General features: G+C 41.1%; 1 protein-coding gene across 1 annotated transcript in view; it reads right to left on the bottom strand.

Annotated features, from left to right (window-relative positions):
• The window catches only part of NPC1 (NPC intracellular cholesterol transporter 1), a 44,929-nt gene that overhangs the window by 5,432 nt on the left and 21,203 nt on the right, over window positions 1-18,294 (bottom strand). The window contains exons 7-20 of the mRNA XM_077352598.1: window positions 17,756-17,832; window positions 16,693-17,063; window positions 13,838-14,064; window positions 13,138-13,238; window positions 11,457-11,559; window positions 10,749-10,938; window positions 8,410-8,592; window positions 6,179-6,293; window positions 5,395-5,522; window positions 4,976-5,116; window positions 4,473-4,562; window positions 4,100-4,290; window positions 2,890-3,005; window positions 915-1,044 (exon numbers count right to left, since the gene is read on the bottom strand). Of these exons, the coding sequence (XP_077208713.1) occupies window positions 915-1,044; window positions 2,890-3,005; window positions 4,100-4,290; window positions 4,473-4,562; window positions 4,976-5,116; window positions 5,395-5,522; window positions 6,179-6,293; window positions 8,410-8,592; window positions 10,749-10,938; window positions 11,457-11,559; window positions 13,138-13,238; window positions 13,838-14,064; window positions 16,693-17,063; window positions 17,756-17,832 (2,163 nt within the window). The remainder of the gene's footprint in view (window positions 1-914; window positions 1,045-2,889; window positions 3,006-4,099; window positions 4,291-4,472; window positions 4,563-4,975; window positions 5,117-5,394; window positions 5,523-6,178; window positions 6,294-8,409; window positions 8,593-10,748; window positions 10,939-11,456; window positions 11,560-13,137; window positions 13,239-13,837; window positions 14,065-16,692; window positions 17,064-17,755; window positions 17,833-18,294) is intronic.

Raw genomic sequence — 18,294 nt, 5'->3', positions numbered from 1 at the left:
AGGCTGACACAAATCAAATCCTGAGTACACCAAGGTCAGACTTCCTTTTGAAGTAGAGTAACTATATGCTGATCTAGACATATAAGGGAACATAGCATTTTAGCAATCGAGGAAGAAAGTAGTGTTTAATAGATGTGATATTAAGTGTTCTCATAGAGCCCCCAAGAAGAAAGGATAAGCACAGTGCATACTTAACATAGAAAAGTGCAAGATTCTCGTCACACCAGATACTCCATTTTCTCTCTTAGGAGACTCTGGATACAAACGCTGCCGTCTTTCCCCTTCCAATTATCTCTACACCCCAATAACTACAAATGTGCTCAGTTGGTTACAGCTCCAACAATGGGGCCATGTGACCGCTCTAATATAAGAACAGCAAGCTGCACTTCATCAGAGCCACATTTGCACCATTAATTTTTATGTCTTGTTTTATTTGCTTCAGAATTTCAATTAGAGTAAAAGTTCCTCATAAATAAAAAAATGGAGAATATTGAAGTTCATGCAGTTTTCCTAACTTGCATGTTTCTCTTCCATACTGAGGACAAATCCATTTTAAATGCTTCAAAACCCCAACATAATTTGAAGACTAAAAATGGATAATTTTATGACTGCAATATCTATCTGAACACTTTTTTTTAACCCTCAAGTCACAAGCTGGCTTATGACCCCCCTGTGGAGTTTTCAAGGCAAGAAATGCTCAGGTTGGGGGAGGGGGGTGCCATTGTCTGCCTCCACATCCCTGAAGGGAACCCACCCAAATCCTGGCCAGGGTCAACCTTACTTCACTGCTGAGAACATCTGAGAACATCAGGCTAGCCTGGGGCTAAACAAGTCAGGACATCAACATGCCTGAACAAGGTTTAATTTTAAGAAAATGTCATGTAATTTACTTTCTCCAGCATAGCAATACATACCCTTTCCCACATTTTGGATTAGGATTATCGGACAGGAACATCGGGAGAAATTTCATGAAGTCTTCTCCCTGGGGCCTCTGCTTCCCTTCAGGAGTTAGTGGCCGGCAGCGTACACAGGAAGGATTAACAACTGCATAAATATTGTAGAAAAGATTCAGGAATGGCTGTCGGCTACCATGTACAGAGAAATATACATGTAATGTCTTGCAGAACCTACTCGGCAGCAAGAACACATTAAAATTAGCTGCACACCCATTTTTTTTATAAACAGTTATACAGTTTTAGGCACAATGCTCAGCCACTTCCTACTGCCTATTGAAACTATTTGTGTTCTAGCTCTAGACTGTCCACATGTGCACAGGAAGCTGTTTTTAAAAATGAAAAAAGGTTCCTGGGTTCCTTTTCTGAAACCACATTTCTTCAGGACAGCTAAAACATCCTAATTACACAGAAAGGATCCATCAGAATTGAAGTATTTCATTTAGGTAAAGGTAAAGGTGTCCCCTGTACAAGCACCGGGTCATGTCTGACCCTTGGGGTGACGCCCTCTAGCATTTTCATGGCAGACTCAATACGGGGTGGTTTGCCAGTGCATTCCCCAGTCATTACCGTTTACCCCCCAGCAAGCTGGGTACTCATTTTACCGACCTTGGAAGGATGAAAGGCTGAGTCAACTTTGAGCCGGCTTCTGGGATTGAACTCCCAGCCTCATGGGCAGAGCTTTCAGACTGCATGTCTGCTGCCTTACCACTCTGCGCCACAAGAGGCTCTTTCGCTTAGGTCTGGTGCCCCTAATGTTATCCCCATGAACTCAATATAGACAGGGGCCTTGGGAAATGGTCTTGATTATGTGAAAGTTCAAGAGGGTGGCAAGTTACAGTGGATGAGTGATAGGGTTGTGAGTGTCCTGCATATTGTAGGGGGTTGGACTAGATGACCCAGAAGATCCATTCCAATTTTATGATTCTATGAAGTTGCCTATAAAGGTTAAGCATATGGGACAGCCTCCCTCTTGGGTTGGGAAAGAAAAAAAATATTTATCTACAAAAATTATACAGATCAAAGTGGCTAACAGATTAAAAACATGCATAATAAAAACATATTTTAAAGACCATTAAACTTAATCAAACATATCACTTACAATAAAATATATGTACAGCAAAACACATTAAAAACAAGGCAGCAAAGAGGGGTCTCTGAGGGAGCCCCATACAAAAAAGACTGCCACTGAAGGGAACAAGTGAGGGTTTCTAGGGAGAGAGTTCCAGAGTCCTGATGCCACAACCAAGAAGGCCCTTTTCTAGATTGCTACTAGCCTAATCGCAGAAGGCAGGGGCAACCAAAAAAGGGCCCTGGAAGGTGACTGTAGTGGTTGGGAAGGTTCATAAATGAAGTCTGTTCTTAAATAATCTTGTTCAAAATCTGTTTTAAAGTGCATCTGAGGGAATGCCTAATACATCCCTCAGAAAGTTACGATCAGTCACCGCCAATCAGCTGGAGGTCCTGGCCCCAAGGAGTCCTGATAGCGTAGAGAGTCCTGATAGAATTTACTCAGTTCTGCAGCGCCTGCAAGACACAGCCAGGTTTATGGTTGAGGCTGATCTCGCTTCCATGTGAACGCAGTAGACTGGACACTTGAAATTAAGCTCAATAGAGCAGTTTCATGTGGCCAGCCGCCTATAAGAAGCAGCTTCTGTTTTAGTTCTTGCAAATGCTATCACATCCAGAAACACCTTGTTTTAATACCCGAATAGGCCTGATGACTAGTGCAGGGAACCGCACCCAGGAACTGTTTTAATTTGTAGACCTGCCTCTGTTTGATTTGTAGACCTGCCTCTGCACTACCTTCAGTTCACATCAGGTCAACATTTAATTCATAGTATGGGTGCTCAAAACAGAACCCTTAGGATTAGAATGTGTGAACCTTGTACAAGAAAACCATTTTGGGAGTGCAGAAAAAAGAAGTCAACAGTACCTGAAGCATTGCAGAATTGTTCTGTGGTGTTATAGACTCTGCAGCAAGAAGACTGTGGTTTAACCCAGTCAAAGTAGTCGTCAATCCAAGAGGAAGGAGCATAGCCAATTGTTGTGCTACAAAATGGAAACAGGAGACATCTTTAGCCGAACACTAGTTAGTCCGCTTTTAGTTAAATGGTGAGAAATGTACAGTACAAAGTAGAGTGAAGGATAGAATTACTTCTTAAATTTATGGTGAAATTCACAGAATGTCCTGTCCTTAATTTGACTGTAAATAGTTTGTGTACTGTATATAATGTACAGTGTATAATGTACTATATTGTACTATGCCACAGAAATGCTTTATTGTGATATTTTCATGTTAAAAGTTGTTATGTGTTTACCTTAAGCAGATATTTCTGCAGAAAAAGTGAGACAATATACATAATCTGGTTTGCGATTCTCAGGGCAGGCAAGGGTGCCGGGAAGTAAAAAGGAAATGGAATACAGAACATAATCATGCATAGAAGACATGTGCAATAAAACAAGCCACAGCTTTCTTAATTGTAGAACACAGGAGCACTGGCACGATCTAGAGCATGGATTCAGACATTGGGTGTCCCGCCTAGCAGTCAATGGAGCCCATCCCCAAACCGCTTGCTGGAGAACCAGGAGTGGAAAGCCTGAGGCTCCCCATGAGGCACAAGCCTCAGTGCAGAACCTTTGAAACCTGGGAATGGAGCTTGCAACTGTTTCCAAGCTGTGCACACCACTGCAAGGCCTGGATCCCCAAATCTCCTGAAGGGGATCCTCAACTAGGGAGCTAGGCACACAGGCCCTCTGCCCCAATGGAACCAAGCCCAATACCTGAATGCACCAGAAGCTGTGACCCCCCCCTCCCCTGCAGAAAAAAGCAACAGCAACCGCATATAAATCTTAAAAACAAGGGAGGAAGAGTGGGATGTCTGAAGTGGCCTTTGGCAAGTCTGTTGCTATCACTTCTTTTCAGCAGTTACCAGGCCCAAGTTAGCAAAGATGCAGACGCTTGACTTTCTTCAAAGGAAAAAAAAACATACCAGCGGATCTCATTTACGCTCCATTAAAACTGAACAGAAACTGTGCTGCAGAAGTGTTTCATCAGCAGGCCTACAAGTCACACATCTACAGGAGTATGCTATTTATATAGCAGTTATTTCTGTGGACATTTTATGGGGAAATGGAACACTTACTAGCTACTCATCTGAGCTGCATCAAATACTTGCTGCACCAGGGAATTATTGTTGCATCCCATTCCACCACACACCATATTCTGTCCATCTAGAGTAGTATAGTTGTGGCCTTCTTCTAGCACAAAATATACCGGAGGTCCTGCATGTAAGTATTCGCTAAGGGAGTTGAAGTAATCCAGCATGTAGGAGTCCTTATACAAAAGAGAAAGAAAGACCTGGGTTAGTTCTACAATATTTTAGCCCCTGTGCTATTTATATTTCTATTAGCTATATAATGACATTAGTTTACGTTTGTGATTACAGGTTTCAGTAAATTTGCTGTTGCAATAACTTCCCTTGAAAATTGGCATGACAGACATAAAGAGCCACTTACATCTGGCATAGATAATTTCTTGTCCAGGCCAATCTCCACTTTGTTTACAACTGCTATACTGAACGACAGAACACCCACAAATATAGATACCTGAAAGATAAATGGAAAAAGCTGATGCACAAAAAAAGAAATGTATACCCATCAAGGAAGATACATCAACTTAATATTTCAGCCCTCATATCTTCCAATACTTTGGATTTTAATGCCCGGTTATGTCAAGCAGAATTAGATGTGTGGTAGAAGCAACAATTAGAACTTCCATATGAATGTTCAAGTACAGCAAAGAGTTTACTGAACATTATTCAGTCATTCAGGATACTTAACCATTTTGAAAAACTTTTCAGGGAAGGAAGGGAACTTGTTTAAGATCAACTACAGATCAGTTTATATGCCCAATTTTATTTAAAGCATTAAAGCAACATATATACAGTTTTTTTTTAGGTTGAGACTTATTAGTAAAAATATTTCTAGTTAAACAGAACCAGACATGAAGATTTGCATACCACAATGGGTCTCATCCAATCCTTAAGAAGAAATGGAGAATATATGTTTTTGAAGAACTGAAACAAGACACTTTCAGAATGCTGCATGCTGCCAAGTTCTTCATCACCTTTGATGCAGCATAAAATATCCAACTGATTTTTCTGGAAAATAAAACCCCAACAGTGCAAGAGTGAACTGGCTGCTCTAAGCAGAAACTACGTACATAGATCTGACCATTTCCACACTGGAACTTCGCTGCCCTGGATCCCATTTGGGAACACAAATCCGGGGCGGACGAGGTGCGCCAGGCCAAATGCTCCCCCGTGGGAGAGCAGGAAGAGGCGGGGCAACCTGCTCCGGCTCAAACTCCAGCCTGCAGCCCAGTGCGAAGCCTCCAGTGCAGAAATGGTAAGAATGAATTATATGACAGTGGACTCACCTCTTGACGCTTAATATCAAGCCCTAAGAGACTAACAAAGCAGGTAACCTGCAGGAGGAAATCGATGAATACAGCCACTGCAGCAAAGAGTGAGAAAGTACGAACAGCAGGCATAGTAGACAAAGTCCCTAAAAGGCGAAATAGAAATGTATAGGATCATTGCACTGTAGAGAAACAGATATAAAACAATTTGTGCTTAAAATCTTGTATTAAAAAAGACTTCCCTTTTAATAAGGGAATACCAAAAGAATGTCTTAATGCTGCAAGCTGCTTGCTTAACAGAAAAAGTGTTTTCAAGATATTCTCTTCTCAGGTAAGATAATATTGCAGCTGGTTGATGCTATCGTTTTACAAAAAGCTGAAGATCTCTTAGCTCACCACATGAGATAGTCATTTCTCCCCAAACACCTATAGTTTTAACAAATGAATGCAAACCGAGATCTCACAAGCTTAGGTTGTGTGATCTTGGTCTCCATTTTGTGGAGTTGCTGGGCAACTCCAAAAATATTTCCGAGACTTGCATGCCTCAGTTACTGTCAGTCCCAAGGTGAGAGAGAGAGGCTGAAAAGGGAAGGTTGCTGGGAGGAAGAGACAGAAAAAGAGGAGAGACTTCAAGAGCTTTAAGGATTAGGGAACAGATAATGATACATCGATGCATGGGAGAGAGAAAAGGAAGTAGGAAAAGGGGAAAGATGAGGGGGCTGCCAGGGAGAGGGAGAGAGTACAGAAAGAGGGAATACAAGGGTGGGAATAAACTAAAACACAGGAGACTAGACATTCTTACCCAAGAAAAAGGCCACTGTCTCTGAAAATGACGAAAGGAACATGCTAGGAGCCACATCGCCAAGGATTCGTCCTATCTGCTTATCTAGGGTTTCACCTTGAAGTCGTTCGTCTCTCTGAAATTTCAATTTATTTATTTATTGGGAATTTATCTGTACACCTTCTCATATACATCATGCAAACCTTAATTTAAGAGAACTTCAAATGCAGTTAAGGCTACCAACAGCTAGGAATCTGTGAGCCTTACATCTTTTCTTGATTTGGACAATTATTAGAACAAGTAATAGACGTAGAACTTTCTCCCTTTCTGTTAGTTGAGAAAATTGCGAAGAGACGCTAAGTCACCCATTTGTGATTACAGACAACTCTGTTCAGTCCTACAGAAATATCCCATGCCTGCATGATAACCCTCATCATGTATTACAAGGAGATAGAGATAGCTAGGCCCTTTCAGTTTTGCTGGAGCCAATGGCAGCTCTTTTAATTCCTAGAACTGGCACCATTAGCAGAGGTTCTGGAAAACATATATTTCTAAATCCTTAATTTAGTCATTTGCTTCATCTCTTGTCTTAGTTCTTAACTTAGGTTATATGTAATAGATCACAATATTCAAGAACAGACTTTTTTCTTTTCAACATTATTATTACTATCATTAACAATAATAATGACATGAATGTGAATAAAAGAACATGTTTCTAAATAGGTATCTATGTCTTCAGTTAACTTGGCAGAAAAATTTCGTTAAATGAGAAGAAAGTGCTAAGTTCCCCCCCCCCCCAAGCACATTCAGACTGTGCGTTTACTGTGACTCACCATCTTCTTATCTTTTCATTTTTGTGAATTAACATCATGTGGAATGATTAGCAATGCTGTGATAGAATGAATCATGAAATGGTCTTTGCAGCCATTGTAAACATACCACAATTTTCCAGATATTATTATTTCCAAGGGATGCCTCATTACCATTCTTCTCACTGAGGCACTGGCTGCTTTTCCAAGATACGATTAAATGCAAGTCTTAAAACCAGAGACTCACCAGTGCGTATGGCATAATGCATCCCTTCTCAACTTTTTTACTGTTAAGAGCCCCCTGAAACAGGCTTTGAGATACCCCTGAATTGTCATGACCATGCAGAATATGGTTGGGAAGCATAGCTGTGTACATGCCCACCCAGGGCCCCTTCCCCTTCCCACCCCCTCCAGGCCCATCACTGACCATTTTTGGAGGGGGGGCAGTCAGCGTGACCATATATTTATCACCTGATCAGTGTTTAGCAAATTTAAAATGTAATCTTAAAAATTAGTTAACTCCCACCTATTCAGGAAACCCAGGGTTGTCAAGAAACCACAGGGCTTCACAAAACCCTGGTTGAGAAAGCCTGGGTAATGGTTAGAGTGCTAGAGTAAGATCTGGAAGTCCCACGTGAAAAGCCTACTCTGTAATGACAACCATCTCTCTGCTCCACTCTGTGTGTCCTTGGGACCAGTCACATTCCTTCAACCTAAAATCATAGCATCATCGAGTTGGAAGGGGCCGTACAGACCATCTAGTCCAACCCCCTGCTCAATGCAGGATCAGCCCAAAGCATCCATAAGTATCTGTTCAGCTGCTGCTTGAAGACTGATGGTGAGGGGGAGTTCGCCACCTCCATAGGCAGCCTATTCCAACACTGAACTACTCCCCCCCCCCCCCGGATATCTAGCCAGTACTATTCTACACATAGTTTAAACCCATTATTGCAGGTCCTGTTCTCTGTTATCAACAGGAACCACTCCCTTCCCTCCTCCAAGTGACAATCTTTCAAATACTTAAAGAGAGCAATCATGTCTCCTAAACTATCTACTCACTGAGTTGTTAAAAGGATAATATGGAGGAGGGTTGGGTGATGTAAATTTCTTTGAGTCCCCACTGGAAAGCAAAGTGCAATATTTATTTTTAGCAAAACATAGCAAGTAGATAGCAAATAAATAGGCGGTACCCAGCAACTCATAAAATTTGCTTCAACAGGATGATTTTACAATAATGCTGCCTTTTTGGCACCCAACTGGTCCAAGCAAGGTTCTCCAAATAAATAGAACAACCATAATAGGCTCAAGAGTTTGATCTATCAGGTTGCAAGCACAAATCAGTGAAATAAAACAGAACTAAACTGAACACTTAATAACATTAAGGTTATTCAATAATAAATTTATATTTGAATTCAGTATAGATTCTGAAAATAACAGAATTACCTGAAAAGTCTGAACAATAATGAATATGTTGTCTACTCCAACAGCCAGCACCAAAAACGGAATGACTTCAATCACAATCAGTGTTAGTGGGACTCCGAAGTAGCTGAAGATTCCCAGAGAACATGCAACTGAACTCAGTACAATGATAACACCTGCAATGCCCAAGGAAATTTTTGAATCCACCTAACAGAAGACAAAGCAAATCACACTATTAATTGTACTTAAAGATTACTTTTTACAGGCTTAACACAAAGGGTGTGCATCTGGTTTATCAGAGCTAAAAAATTGCCAGACTTGCAATATTTTCTAGGTAATATTTAAGCTGAATACAGATTAGAGAATCTTTAAGGCTACCAGTATAATTGATACCGATAAAGCTGAAACCATTTGTCTTTTATTTGGGTATATATTTGGTTTACTGAATTCCTGTTGGTGGAGAGGTTTAAATTTTAAAGAGGGAACACTGCTGTTTAGCCAATCACAGAAGTTTTATTCTTTTTTGTAATTCTGAGTGTGGACAGAGTGCATAAAAGCAAGGGTCTGGCTGAGCTAGGCTCCACTGCTGAGAATGGTTTGGAGAGAATACAATGGCTTTATTTATATTTATTATATTTCTATTATATTTCTTGAAGGCTCAGGGCGGTTTACAGGGAACAGGAAAAAGATACAGATAACATATGGTAACAACATGTGATAACAGCCAAACATTAAAACAACAATAACCTTAATATGATAACGACAACATTAGGGAATGATAGAACTGCAAAGAGCCACAGCTCAAACTCTTACTGGGACCCAGTGGGTTAGGTAAATTAGTGAAAGTTGAAGCTGTGGACTACCAATCAGATCCTGCCTAGAGAAAAATGAAGATAGGAACTGGTTTGACTGAACAACCCTTTTTAAAAAATTTCCTGTTAGCTGTTCTTGGGGGGGGGGGGGTGACCAGACCAAGGGCCTCTGGCCTTTCTTTGGTTAGGTTTTTGTTCCTTCAACCCCAAAAGAAAAAAAATGAAAGCAAAACCTAAAGCATAGGTAGGATAGGCTGCTTTGAAAGACAATAACCTAGTTTTGAGGTCAGAGGGTTCATAAAAAGTTGTCAGAACCTGTTAGGTTCAGTTTGCGGGGGAGATAGTTAGGTGCATAATGCCTTCCCCACCCAAGTACTACTTGGAAAGAGTTTGGCCGAGGGTAACAATAAGTGGCAGGAAGGGAATGCAACGGGCCATAGAGACAAGGCTAAGGAGAAGGTAGAGGGGTTGAGAAGAGGGGGAGGCCTGGAGCTTCCCACACACACACCTGTGCAGAGGACTACTCCATAGCTGCCTTCCATCAATCCATCCTCTGGCTACAATGAAGATTGGTGCAGTGAAGAGGCCACAGAGGGCCCTCTTAATTGAGACTGCTGTTGAGATACCCCATGCACAGATGCCCACAGCTGCTGTCACTGGGTAGGGGCCTACTGCTCAGGTAGCTCCCTTCCAGCTGTTTTTTGCTGAGGATCAGCAGCAGGAAGAGGAGCTGCCTGAGCTGTCTTTTGAGGTGAGCTTTGGAGACGAGTGTTTCAGCTCTGGATCTCATCCTGGGGAGACAGAGGCTTCCAGAGGAGCTAGAGGAGAGGCTGGATGCCCCTACCCTGGTTCCTCCAAAGTCCTGTTGAGTTTTGGCACTGCCACAGTGGCACCAGTTCTACTTGGGCACATCACATTGGTAATGCTGCTGGCCTTGCAAAAATGCTCTCCACACATACATACACTTCACTTTCTACCGGGATTATCTGTCTGGTCCAGTCTGCTAGGCTTGTATTGCCTTGCTATTTTCCCATGGTTGGAAACAATGGAGGATGGGGCACCTTCTTTGGGTGCCCATAGAATTGGACCCTCTGGTCCAATCTTTTTGAAATTTGGGGGTCCTTTTCAGTAGAGGCTCCAGCAGCTATGCTGCAAATTTGTTGTCTAAACCTCAACCCCCCCCCACCCAGACTACTGAATATACCCCCAGTGTGCTTTTGCCATTGCCATCCCCATGAGGTATAATGCACCTGAAACGATTTGGGATTCTTGAATATTACCAAATCTGAATAACATACTGGCACTAAGATTTGAGAATATCAGGAAATACTGATATTTTTAAGGTCCAATATACCTGAATCTGAAAAGAACAATATTTTTCCTTGCACACCCCTTCTTAATATCAGGGATTACAAGTGCACCCTGATTCATGTCTTCATGACTAATCCACGTATACAGATCTGAGAAAACATATTGATTATTCTGATGAGACATCTTCAGAAAAGTCTCAACTACTAAGGGCAATTCCACAACAAATGTAAAGATGCATACCAAGAATCTTCTAGCACTCTTGATGTGTCCCAGAGCTATGGAGATGTACACAAACATGACGAGATAGCTAATTAGAACAGTGTTGACATCCCCGTTGCTTTCCCGGTTTATTTCATCTTCAATGCTACGTTCAGCAGAGAAGGAAATGGTCAAATTTGGATTGTTGTAGGTTTTCACAAAATTGAGGAACCTGAAATAAAAAGTCAGAACTTTTTTTAAAAGCCAAAGCTTTCCCAAATCTACTCACACAGGCCAAAATAATGCACACTGCTTTCACACTCGTACAATGTGCTGCGTTCTTCATGGAGATACATCCTGGCTGGGAACCAAGGGACTACTTTTTCACAAAATTGATCTTTTTTTTTCTGGATACCTGATATTAACCTGTAGACATGATTCACACTTTAAAAAGTGACTAAATTATCTGGTAGTAATCTAAACCTGACATATTTGCACAGAGGTGCGTAAGAACAGCTCACAAACTGGAAACACAGGAAACTTATGTCAGATTAATTTTTCTAACTCAGTAGTTTCTAAATTGCATGAAAAGACTCCCTTGTGCAACAAAGATGCAATCACTGCACAATTTTTATTTCTGAAACCCACACACCAAAGCAGAATTCATTACTAGCTGATTATCATCTTGTGCAGGAAAACTATTCAGCAATACTGAGTATATTTCAAGTTAGCTTTATTAGAAACACTTACTCCTTTTCCCAAGCCAGAGCTTTCATTAGTTTGCCTGTGTCATTGTAAAAATTCTTAACAGGAAATGTAATCACAAGGGCTGTGGCATTATTGTAGTTGTCACCTATCCATAGAAAGTAGAAAGACAAACATAAAAGTAAATTTTGAAGGGATGGCACAGAAAGGTGCTTCTCAGTATGCGTTTAAAACATATTATAAGGATGTTAAAATCCCCCCTGCAGCATTATTTTAAAGCTTCTTCCATCTTTGTTGTATGCTGTTTCACTGACTGCTACTCATCAACTACTACCAAAAGAGAAAGCCGAGCACCAACCTAAATGTATTTAAATGGATATAAATCCAAGTGATCTAGGCCTTGGTGAACAAAGCTAAGCACCAACCTAAATGTATTTAAATAGATATAAATCCAAGTGATCTAGGCCTTGGTGAACAAAGCTGAGCACCAACCTAAATGTATTTAAATGATATAAATCCAAGTGATCTAGGCCTTGGTGAACAAAGCTGAGCACCAACCTAAATGTATTTAAATAGATATAAATCCAAGTGATCTAGGCCTTGGTGAACAAAGCTGAGCACCAACCTAAATGTATTTAAATAGATATAAATCCAAGTGATCTAGGCCTTGGTGAACAAAGCTGAGCACCAACCTAAATGTATTTAAATGATATAAATCCAAGTGATCTAGGCCTTGGTGAACAAAGCTGAGCACCAACCTAAATGTATTTAAATGGATATAAATCCAAGTGATCTAAGGCCTTGGTGAACAAAGCTGAGCACCAACCTAAATGTATTTAAATGGATATAAATCCAAGTGATCTAGGCCTTGGTGAACAAAATGCCATTATTTGCCTTTTAACATTGCCTCCCCAAAGACTAGGCTTCACTGTTCCTTAAGAACCCAGGCAGGAGTTCACACATTTTTCAGCCTTTGGAATTTTGACACAGGGTGGCAGGCACAGCCACAAAATGCCTTCCACAATAAGCAAAACAAACCAAAAAATGGTAGTGTCACGCAGAGCAATTGTAACAGTAATTTTTCAACATTTCAGGCATAAGCTCTTGTGATGTGTTTATTGTATACATTACAACAGAATACTCAGAAAGGAGCTAGAAAGCTTTCAAATAGATAATTCTAGATCCCAAGAGTGCTCCCTATCATATAGGTTGACTTTCCCACATCAATGTCATGTGATGTGGGAGGATTCAGCACTCTCCCCTCAGTTCTCCCCCTGTATTGCCGGAACAAAATAAGTAGCAATCAAAAGAGTGGATGCCAACAGTGGGGAAGGAGGGAGGGAAGTGTGTCTGCACAGAAGGCCACTCAATGAACAAGAGTTACAGATAAGTGCAACCCTGTTTTCATCTTTGTGGCTTCTGTGCAGTCCCATATAGGATATTAGCAAGATCACTCACCATGGAGGAGGGTGTGGCCTATTAGAAAAAACTGATTGCAACCCTGCTCATCCCAAGTTTCTCCTTCCTGCTCACCATGTGAAGTTTTCCCACACAGTAAGACAATATGCTAGGCAGGTCCTCCTACTGATCCGGAATGCTGAAACAGCTGTGTTGTACTCATCAGATACAGAAAATGACTTTGCAAGCCTTGAATTCACTTACATTTAGTTCCCCCTCAAAAAGAATGATCAGGATTCCCAAAGTCATTTCAGCCCATGATGCTTACCATCATATCCACCCAACACCAGCCAGGGAAACACAGGTCCACCGAATGTTCCCAAGCATGGGTCATGAAGCAAGGTAAAATCATCTATTGCTGCTGGAGACCTGTAATATTCATTAAAAATGCTGAAAATGATCCAAGTGGCAACGCAGTACAGAAAAAAGTAGAATGCTCATTACATATGAAATTGTTACCTGAAACCAGATTTTATATCCAACACAAGATTGCACTGATAGCATGCTGTATAATAACATATTAACCCAGAAATTGGTTCTTGGAGTTGGCACATAAAAGTTATTCTATCATTTTGTTAAGGCTTTCAGAACTCTTTGTTCATTAATATTTCAGAACATACTATTCATTTGACTTGACTTTGTGCCTTGTTTATTGCTTAACACCTCAATCCTAAATTAACCTGCCTAAAAATTTCCATTGAAACGAACAGAAGTCTTCCTCCCAAGCAAGTGAATTTAGTAGTAAAGTTTAAAAGCTCCCCAAAAACCCTTTCTAAACACAGAAATTCTCTTTATGAGTTCAGTTTTAATACACTGAAATGCCAGTAAACCAAGAGTCAAGTCAGCTATTCCTGGATAGACATCAAATGACAAAAATAAAGTGAACATCAGCCTATGAAGATAACATAGAAAGGCAGTTTTTAAACCCAGCCTAATCTAAGAAGGGGATACAGGTCCCCTCTACTTACCGGACACAGGACAGGAAGTGAGTGTGGTAATCCGCGTAGACAAAAGAGAATTCACCATCTAAATGATCAAGGACAGAATGACTGTTCTGGAAATAGTTGAGTACACTCAGGATGGTACAGTTGTTGTTGTAGGGGGAAAGAGGTGCCAGGCAAATGTCCTTCAGCATTACAGTCTCATTGTTATAATATGCAGTTATCGTCTCAATAGCATCCTGCAAATCTAGCACCTGAAAATATGAGAAGCAAAAAACTGAAATGGCACTTCAGTAGAGAAATACAAACCAATTTCACCTATGTTCATGCACTAAACAATCTTTTACACAGTATTTTGACAAAAAGCACATCTTGGTGATAACACAGGCTTCACAACGTTAATAAGAACAAAGTCAAAAGGATAGGAAGGAATGCTGTGCCATCAAGTAAATATAAAACTTAATAAGCCAATATTTAACTGTCTGTATTAGATGCAAACAGTTCACTATGATCTATCGAAGCTGAACCCAGCCCATGATCAAAAATCCCACACACTGGGATTAGATATCCAGTAGTAAAATGTTTTATACAAACTTGAGACAGTCCCCAGTTTTGCACAAAAATCCAATGCTGGGGGGGAAGGGGGGAACCCAGGCCACACGATCTCAGATGCCATTGTGAGGGCTGCTTAGAAACCCCATAAACCAAAGACAGCAGAAGCAGCTACAAGGTGCCACTGCTGGGCGCATAAGGAGCAGAGAACTACAAAACTAGAGGTGATGTAGAGAAGGGATTAGAGGGAGTACATATTAAATTTATAGACCACTAAACTGGGAGGGGTAGCAAACACAACAGAAGATAGAATCAGAATACAGGATGATCATGATAAGCTTCAGAACTGGGCTAAACTGAATACAATGAAATTCAATAGGGACAAATGTAAAGTTCTGCATTTAGGTAGGAAAATCCATATACACCAATATAGGATGGGAGAGACTTGTCTTGGCACTAGTATGTGTGAAACGGATCTATGAGTCTTAGTAGACCATACATTGAACATGAGTCAGCAGTGTGACTCAGTGGCTAAAAAAGCAAATGGGATTTTGGGCTGTATCAAATGGAGTATCATCTTCAGATTACGGGAAATGATGGTACTGCTTTACTCAGCTCTGGTTTGGCCTCACTTGAAGAGGGATGTAGACAAACTGGAGCGTGTCCAGAGGAGGGCAACAAAGATGGTGAGGATTTTGGATATCAAGACGTATGAAGAAAGGTTGGGGGAGCTTGGTCTGTTTAGCATGAAGAGGAGACGACTGAGAGGGGATCTGATAACCATTTTCAAGTATTTAAAAGGCTGCCATGTAGAGGATGGAGCAGAGTTGTTCTCTCTTGCCCCAGAGGGACAGACCAGAACCAATGGGATGAAATTAATTCAAAAGACATTCCGTCTAGACATCCGGAAGAAGTTCCTGACAGAGCGGTTTCTCAATGGAACAGGCTTCCTCGGGAGGTGGTATGTTCCACATCTTTGGAGATTTTTAAACAGAGGCTAGAGAGCCATCTGACGAAGAGGCTGATTCTGTGAACATTCAAGGGGGTGGCAGGTTACAGTGGATGAGCGATAGGGTTGTGAGTGTCCTGCATAGTGCAGGGGGTTGGACTAGATGACCCAGGAGGTCCCTTCCAACTCTATGGTTCTAGGGAAGAGGTGGCAGGGATAGTGACAAGAGTCATTACTGAGTGAGTCAGGCAAGTGAACGAGCAAGTGTGCTGTGAGCAACCAGACAGGACTGTGTGGCAGTGACTGGAAAAGCCACTGTGGGTGAACCCAGTAAGGGAAGGAAGAAGCAAGGGGCAGGTATATAGAAATACTAATAAGATTTTTTTGGCACCCTAATTTTTTTTTCTACCCAAAGGACTCTCAGAGTGGCTTACAGTCACCTACCCTTCCTCTCCACACAACCTGTGAGGTAGGTGAGGCTTAGAGAGTTCTAAGAGAACTGTAACCAGCTGTATGTGGAAGAATAGGGGATCAAACTTGGTTCTCTAGATTAGAGACTACCACTCTTAACCACTACTCCAAACTGGCTCTCAAATATGTGGGTTGCAGAAAAAGGGAGGGAAACTGCCAGAGGGAAAAACCTAGTGGGAGACAAGAGAAATCACAGAGGGAAATAGGGAGAACACAGAATAAACAATCTAGAAGAAGAAGAGTCTGTTCTTATATGCCACTTTTCTCTGCCTGAAGGAGGCTCAAAGTGGCTTACAATCACCTTCCTTTTCCTCTCCCCACAACAGACACCCTGTGTGGTGGGTGAGGCTGAGAGAGCGCTGATATCACTGCTCGGTTAGAACAGCTTTATCAGTACTGTGATGAGCCCAAGGTCACCCAGCTGGCTGCATGTGGGGGAGTGCAGAATCGAACCCGGCATGCCACATTAGAAGTCTGCACTCCTAACCACTACACCAAACTGGTGATCCCACCCACCTCCATGCAAGTCTTATAGGTCCCACTGTATTGAATTCTCTATTATACATTAGCACGCTGCCACTGCAAATGCTAGATAATGTGTTTTGTGATTTCCTGGAGCTATCCTAAATTAAAGTGTGTATAGGATCCTATCACTCCAATAGAACAGCATGCCTCAAGAGCCACAACAATGATGGTAAATACCAGAGCAGATTCTGCTTTTTTGGCAAGCATCTAACCTGAAATAGTAGAGGGTTTGATGGAAGGACTTCAGCCACTGTGGGATTAGTTTGCTCTCTTTATTTATCAGGCATTGTTAATAATGCCTCAGAGACAAGAAAAACCTGCACTCAGCTACCCAGGCCTTACATGCACACCTACTGCACACTCAGAACGCCGAATTCTTTATTACCTGATGTAAGATCCCTTTGGTAAGTGGTGGCCCAAAGGGAACATCTGCTCCTGATGGAAACGGTGAGTAGATATCTGGCTTGGTATTTGGAGCTTGAATAATAAGTTGTTCGGTACGGAAGAAAGGTCCAAAGTGAGTGTCAAAGTACTCCTTCTCTTTACGAACTTGACTGTTTGGTGATGACCAGAGATCTATAGGGTTTGTAGTTACTTTCACAAACATCAGGCCTGAGGAACACATGGCAATAATAACCAGGGAGAAGACAATAACAGGCCTGGGATTCCGGACACAGAAAGCACCCCATGACGTGAACGTGACTCTTAATGCATTCTCAAACCTCTCTCCAAGCCTTTCACACCAAGAAGCATCACCTGCAAGAATATACAAGGTAAATTAAATTGCTCTCATTCTACAACACACCTATCTAAGCAACATTTTTTTTAAATTTATGTTCTTATTAATAATTCCAATACAAATAAAAAAGCAAAACAAAATGCTAGAAAAAGCAGCGTAATAGGAGAAAGAAAGCATAAAAACACAAAGAACAGACATATCGGACTCATTACAGTAACCTTTGAGTTTCCAGCCTTCCAAACTGTCTAACATTTTAAAAGTTAAGTGCTTTTGCTGAGTGTAAAATAGATGCAAAAGCATAAAATCTAGGAGAGAGCCAACATATTGCTATTCTCAATTCCACCTAAAACAGGATATGACCCAACTATTCTGTGCTTCCTGGTCTGTGTACATATTTCCCTCAAGCCAGGAGAGCAAATTGAGATGGAGGGAACACAACAAGGGTGAAGATGTGCTTGAACTCTAAAATGCATTTAAAAGCCAACCATGATATATGATTAGATTCATGTTCAGTTACTGAATGTGAAAAAAGTAAGCTGATATGGAAGCTGACAATATGGAACACTACGCCACAAAATATTTAACTAGTACAAAACACTGCAAAAAATAAATATGCAGTATTTTTAGCAATGGTCATATGAGTGCCATTGTAAAAGGAGAAACAACATAACCATATTTAGTCAAACTATTATTACTGCCTTGTACCTACCAGTATTCTGGTGTGAATTAACAGAATAAGCAATGTTGCTATCAATAGGTGTATACTCAGAAACAAAGTGTCTCTTCCTGAAAAGGAAAGCACAAAGTATATCACTTAGATCATCACAGCATTTTTGTTGACTCAGTATTTTGATTCAAGACATGTCAGACTATTCTTGGCCACGAAAAACACAAGAGATCATCAACATCAAATGTAAGAATTGTAAAACTAAACTCCTTAGGCCCTGACAGCTTGCATTCGGACTAATACTTTCAGTTAGATGTACTTCACACCCAACTCATGAACGGCATATACAACCTGGTCCTAGAAACACATGAATGTGTAGTTGTGATGATATAGCAGCATAGTTTGGAAACCAAGTCTGCATTGATGCACAGTGTATTAATTTCAATACTCTTGTACAATGTTACTACTGTATACCTGACAAGTAGGTTTGTACTGACACTTCCTTACAGAATGCAACATCTAGACAAGGCCATTTCAATGGCACAACCTAATACAGGAAATGTCTGTAGATGTTCTCCAGC

Source organism: Paroedura picta, chromosome 9, assembly GCF_049243985.1.
Source record: "Paroedura picta isolate Pp20150507F chromosome 9, Ppicta_v3.0, whole genome shotgun sequence".
NCBI lineage: Eukaryota > Metazoa > Chordata > Lepidosauria > Squamata > Gekkonidae > Paroedura > Paroedura picta.
This window is presented reverse-complemented; position numbering and strand designations above follow the sequence as displayed.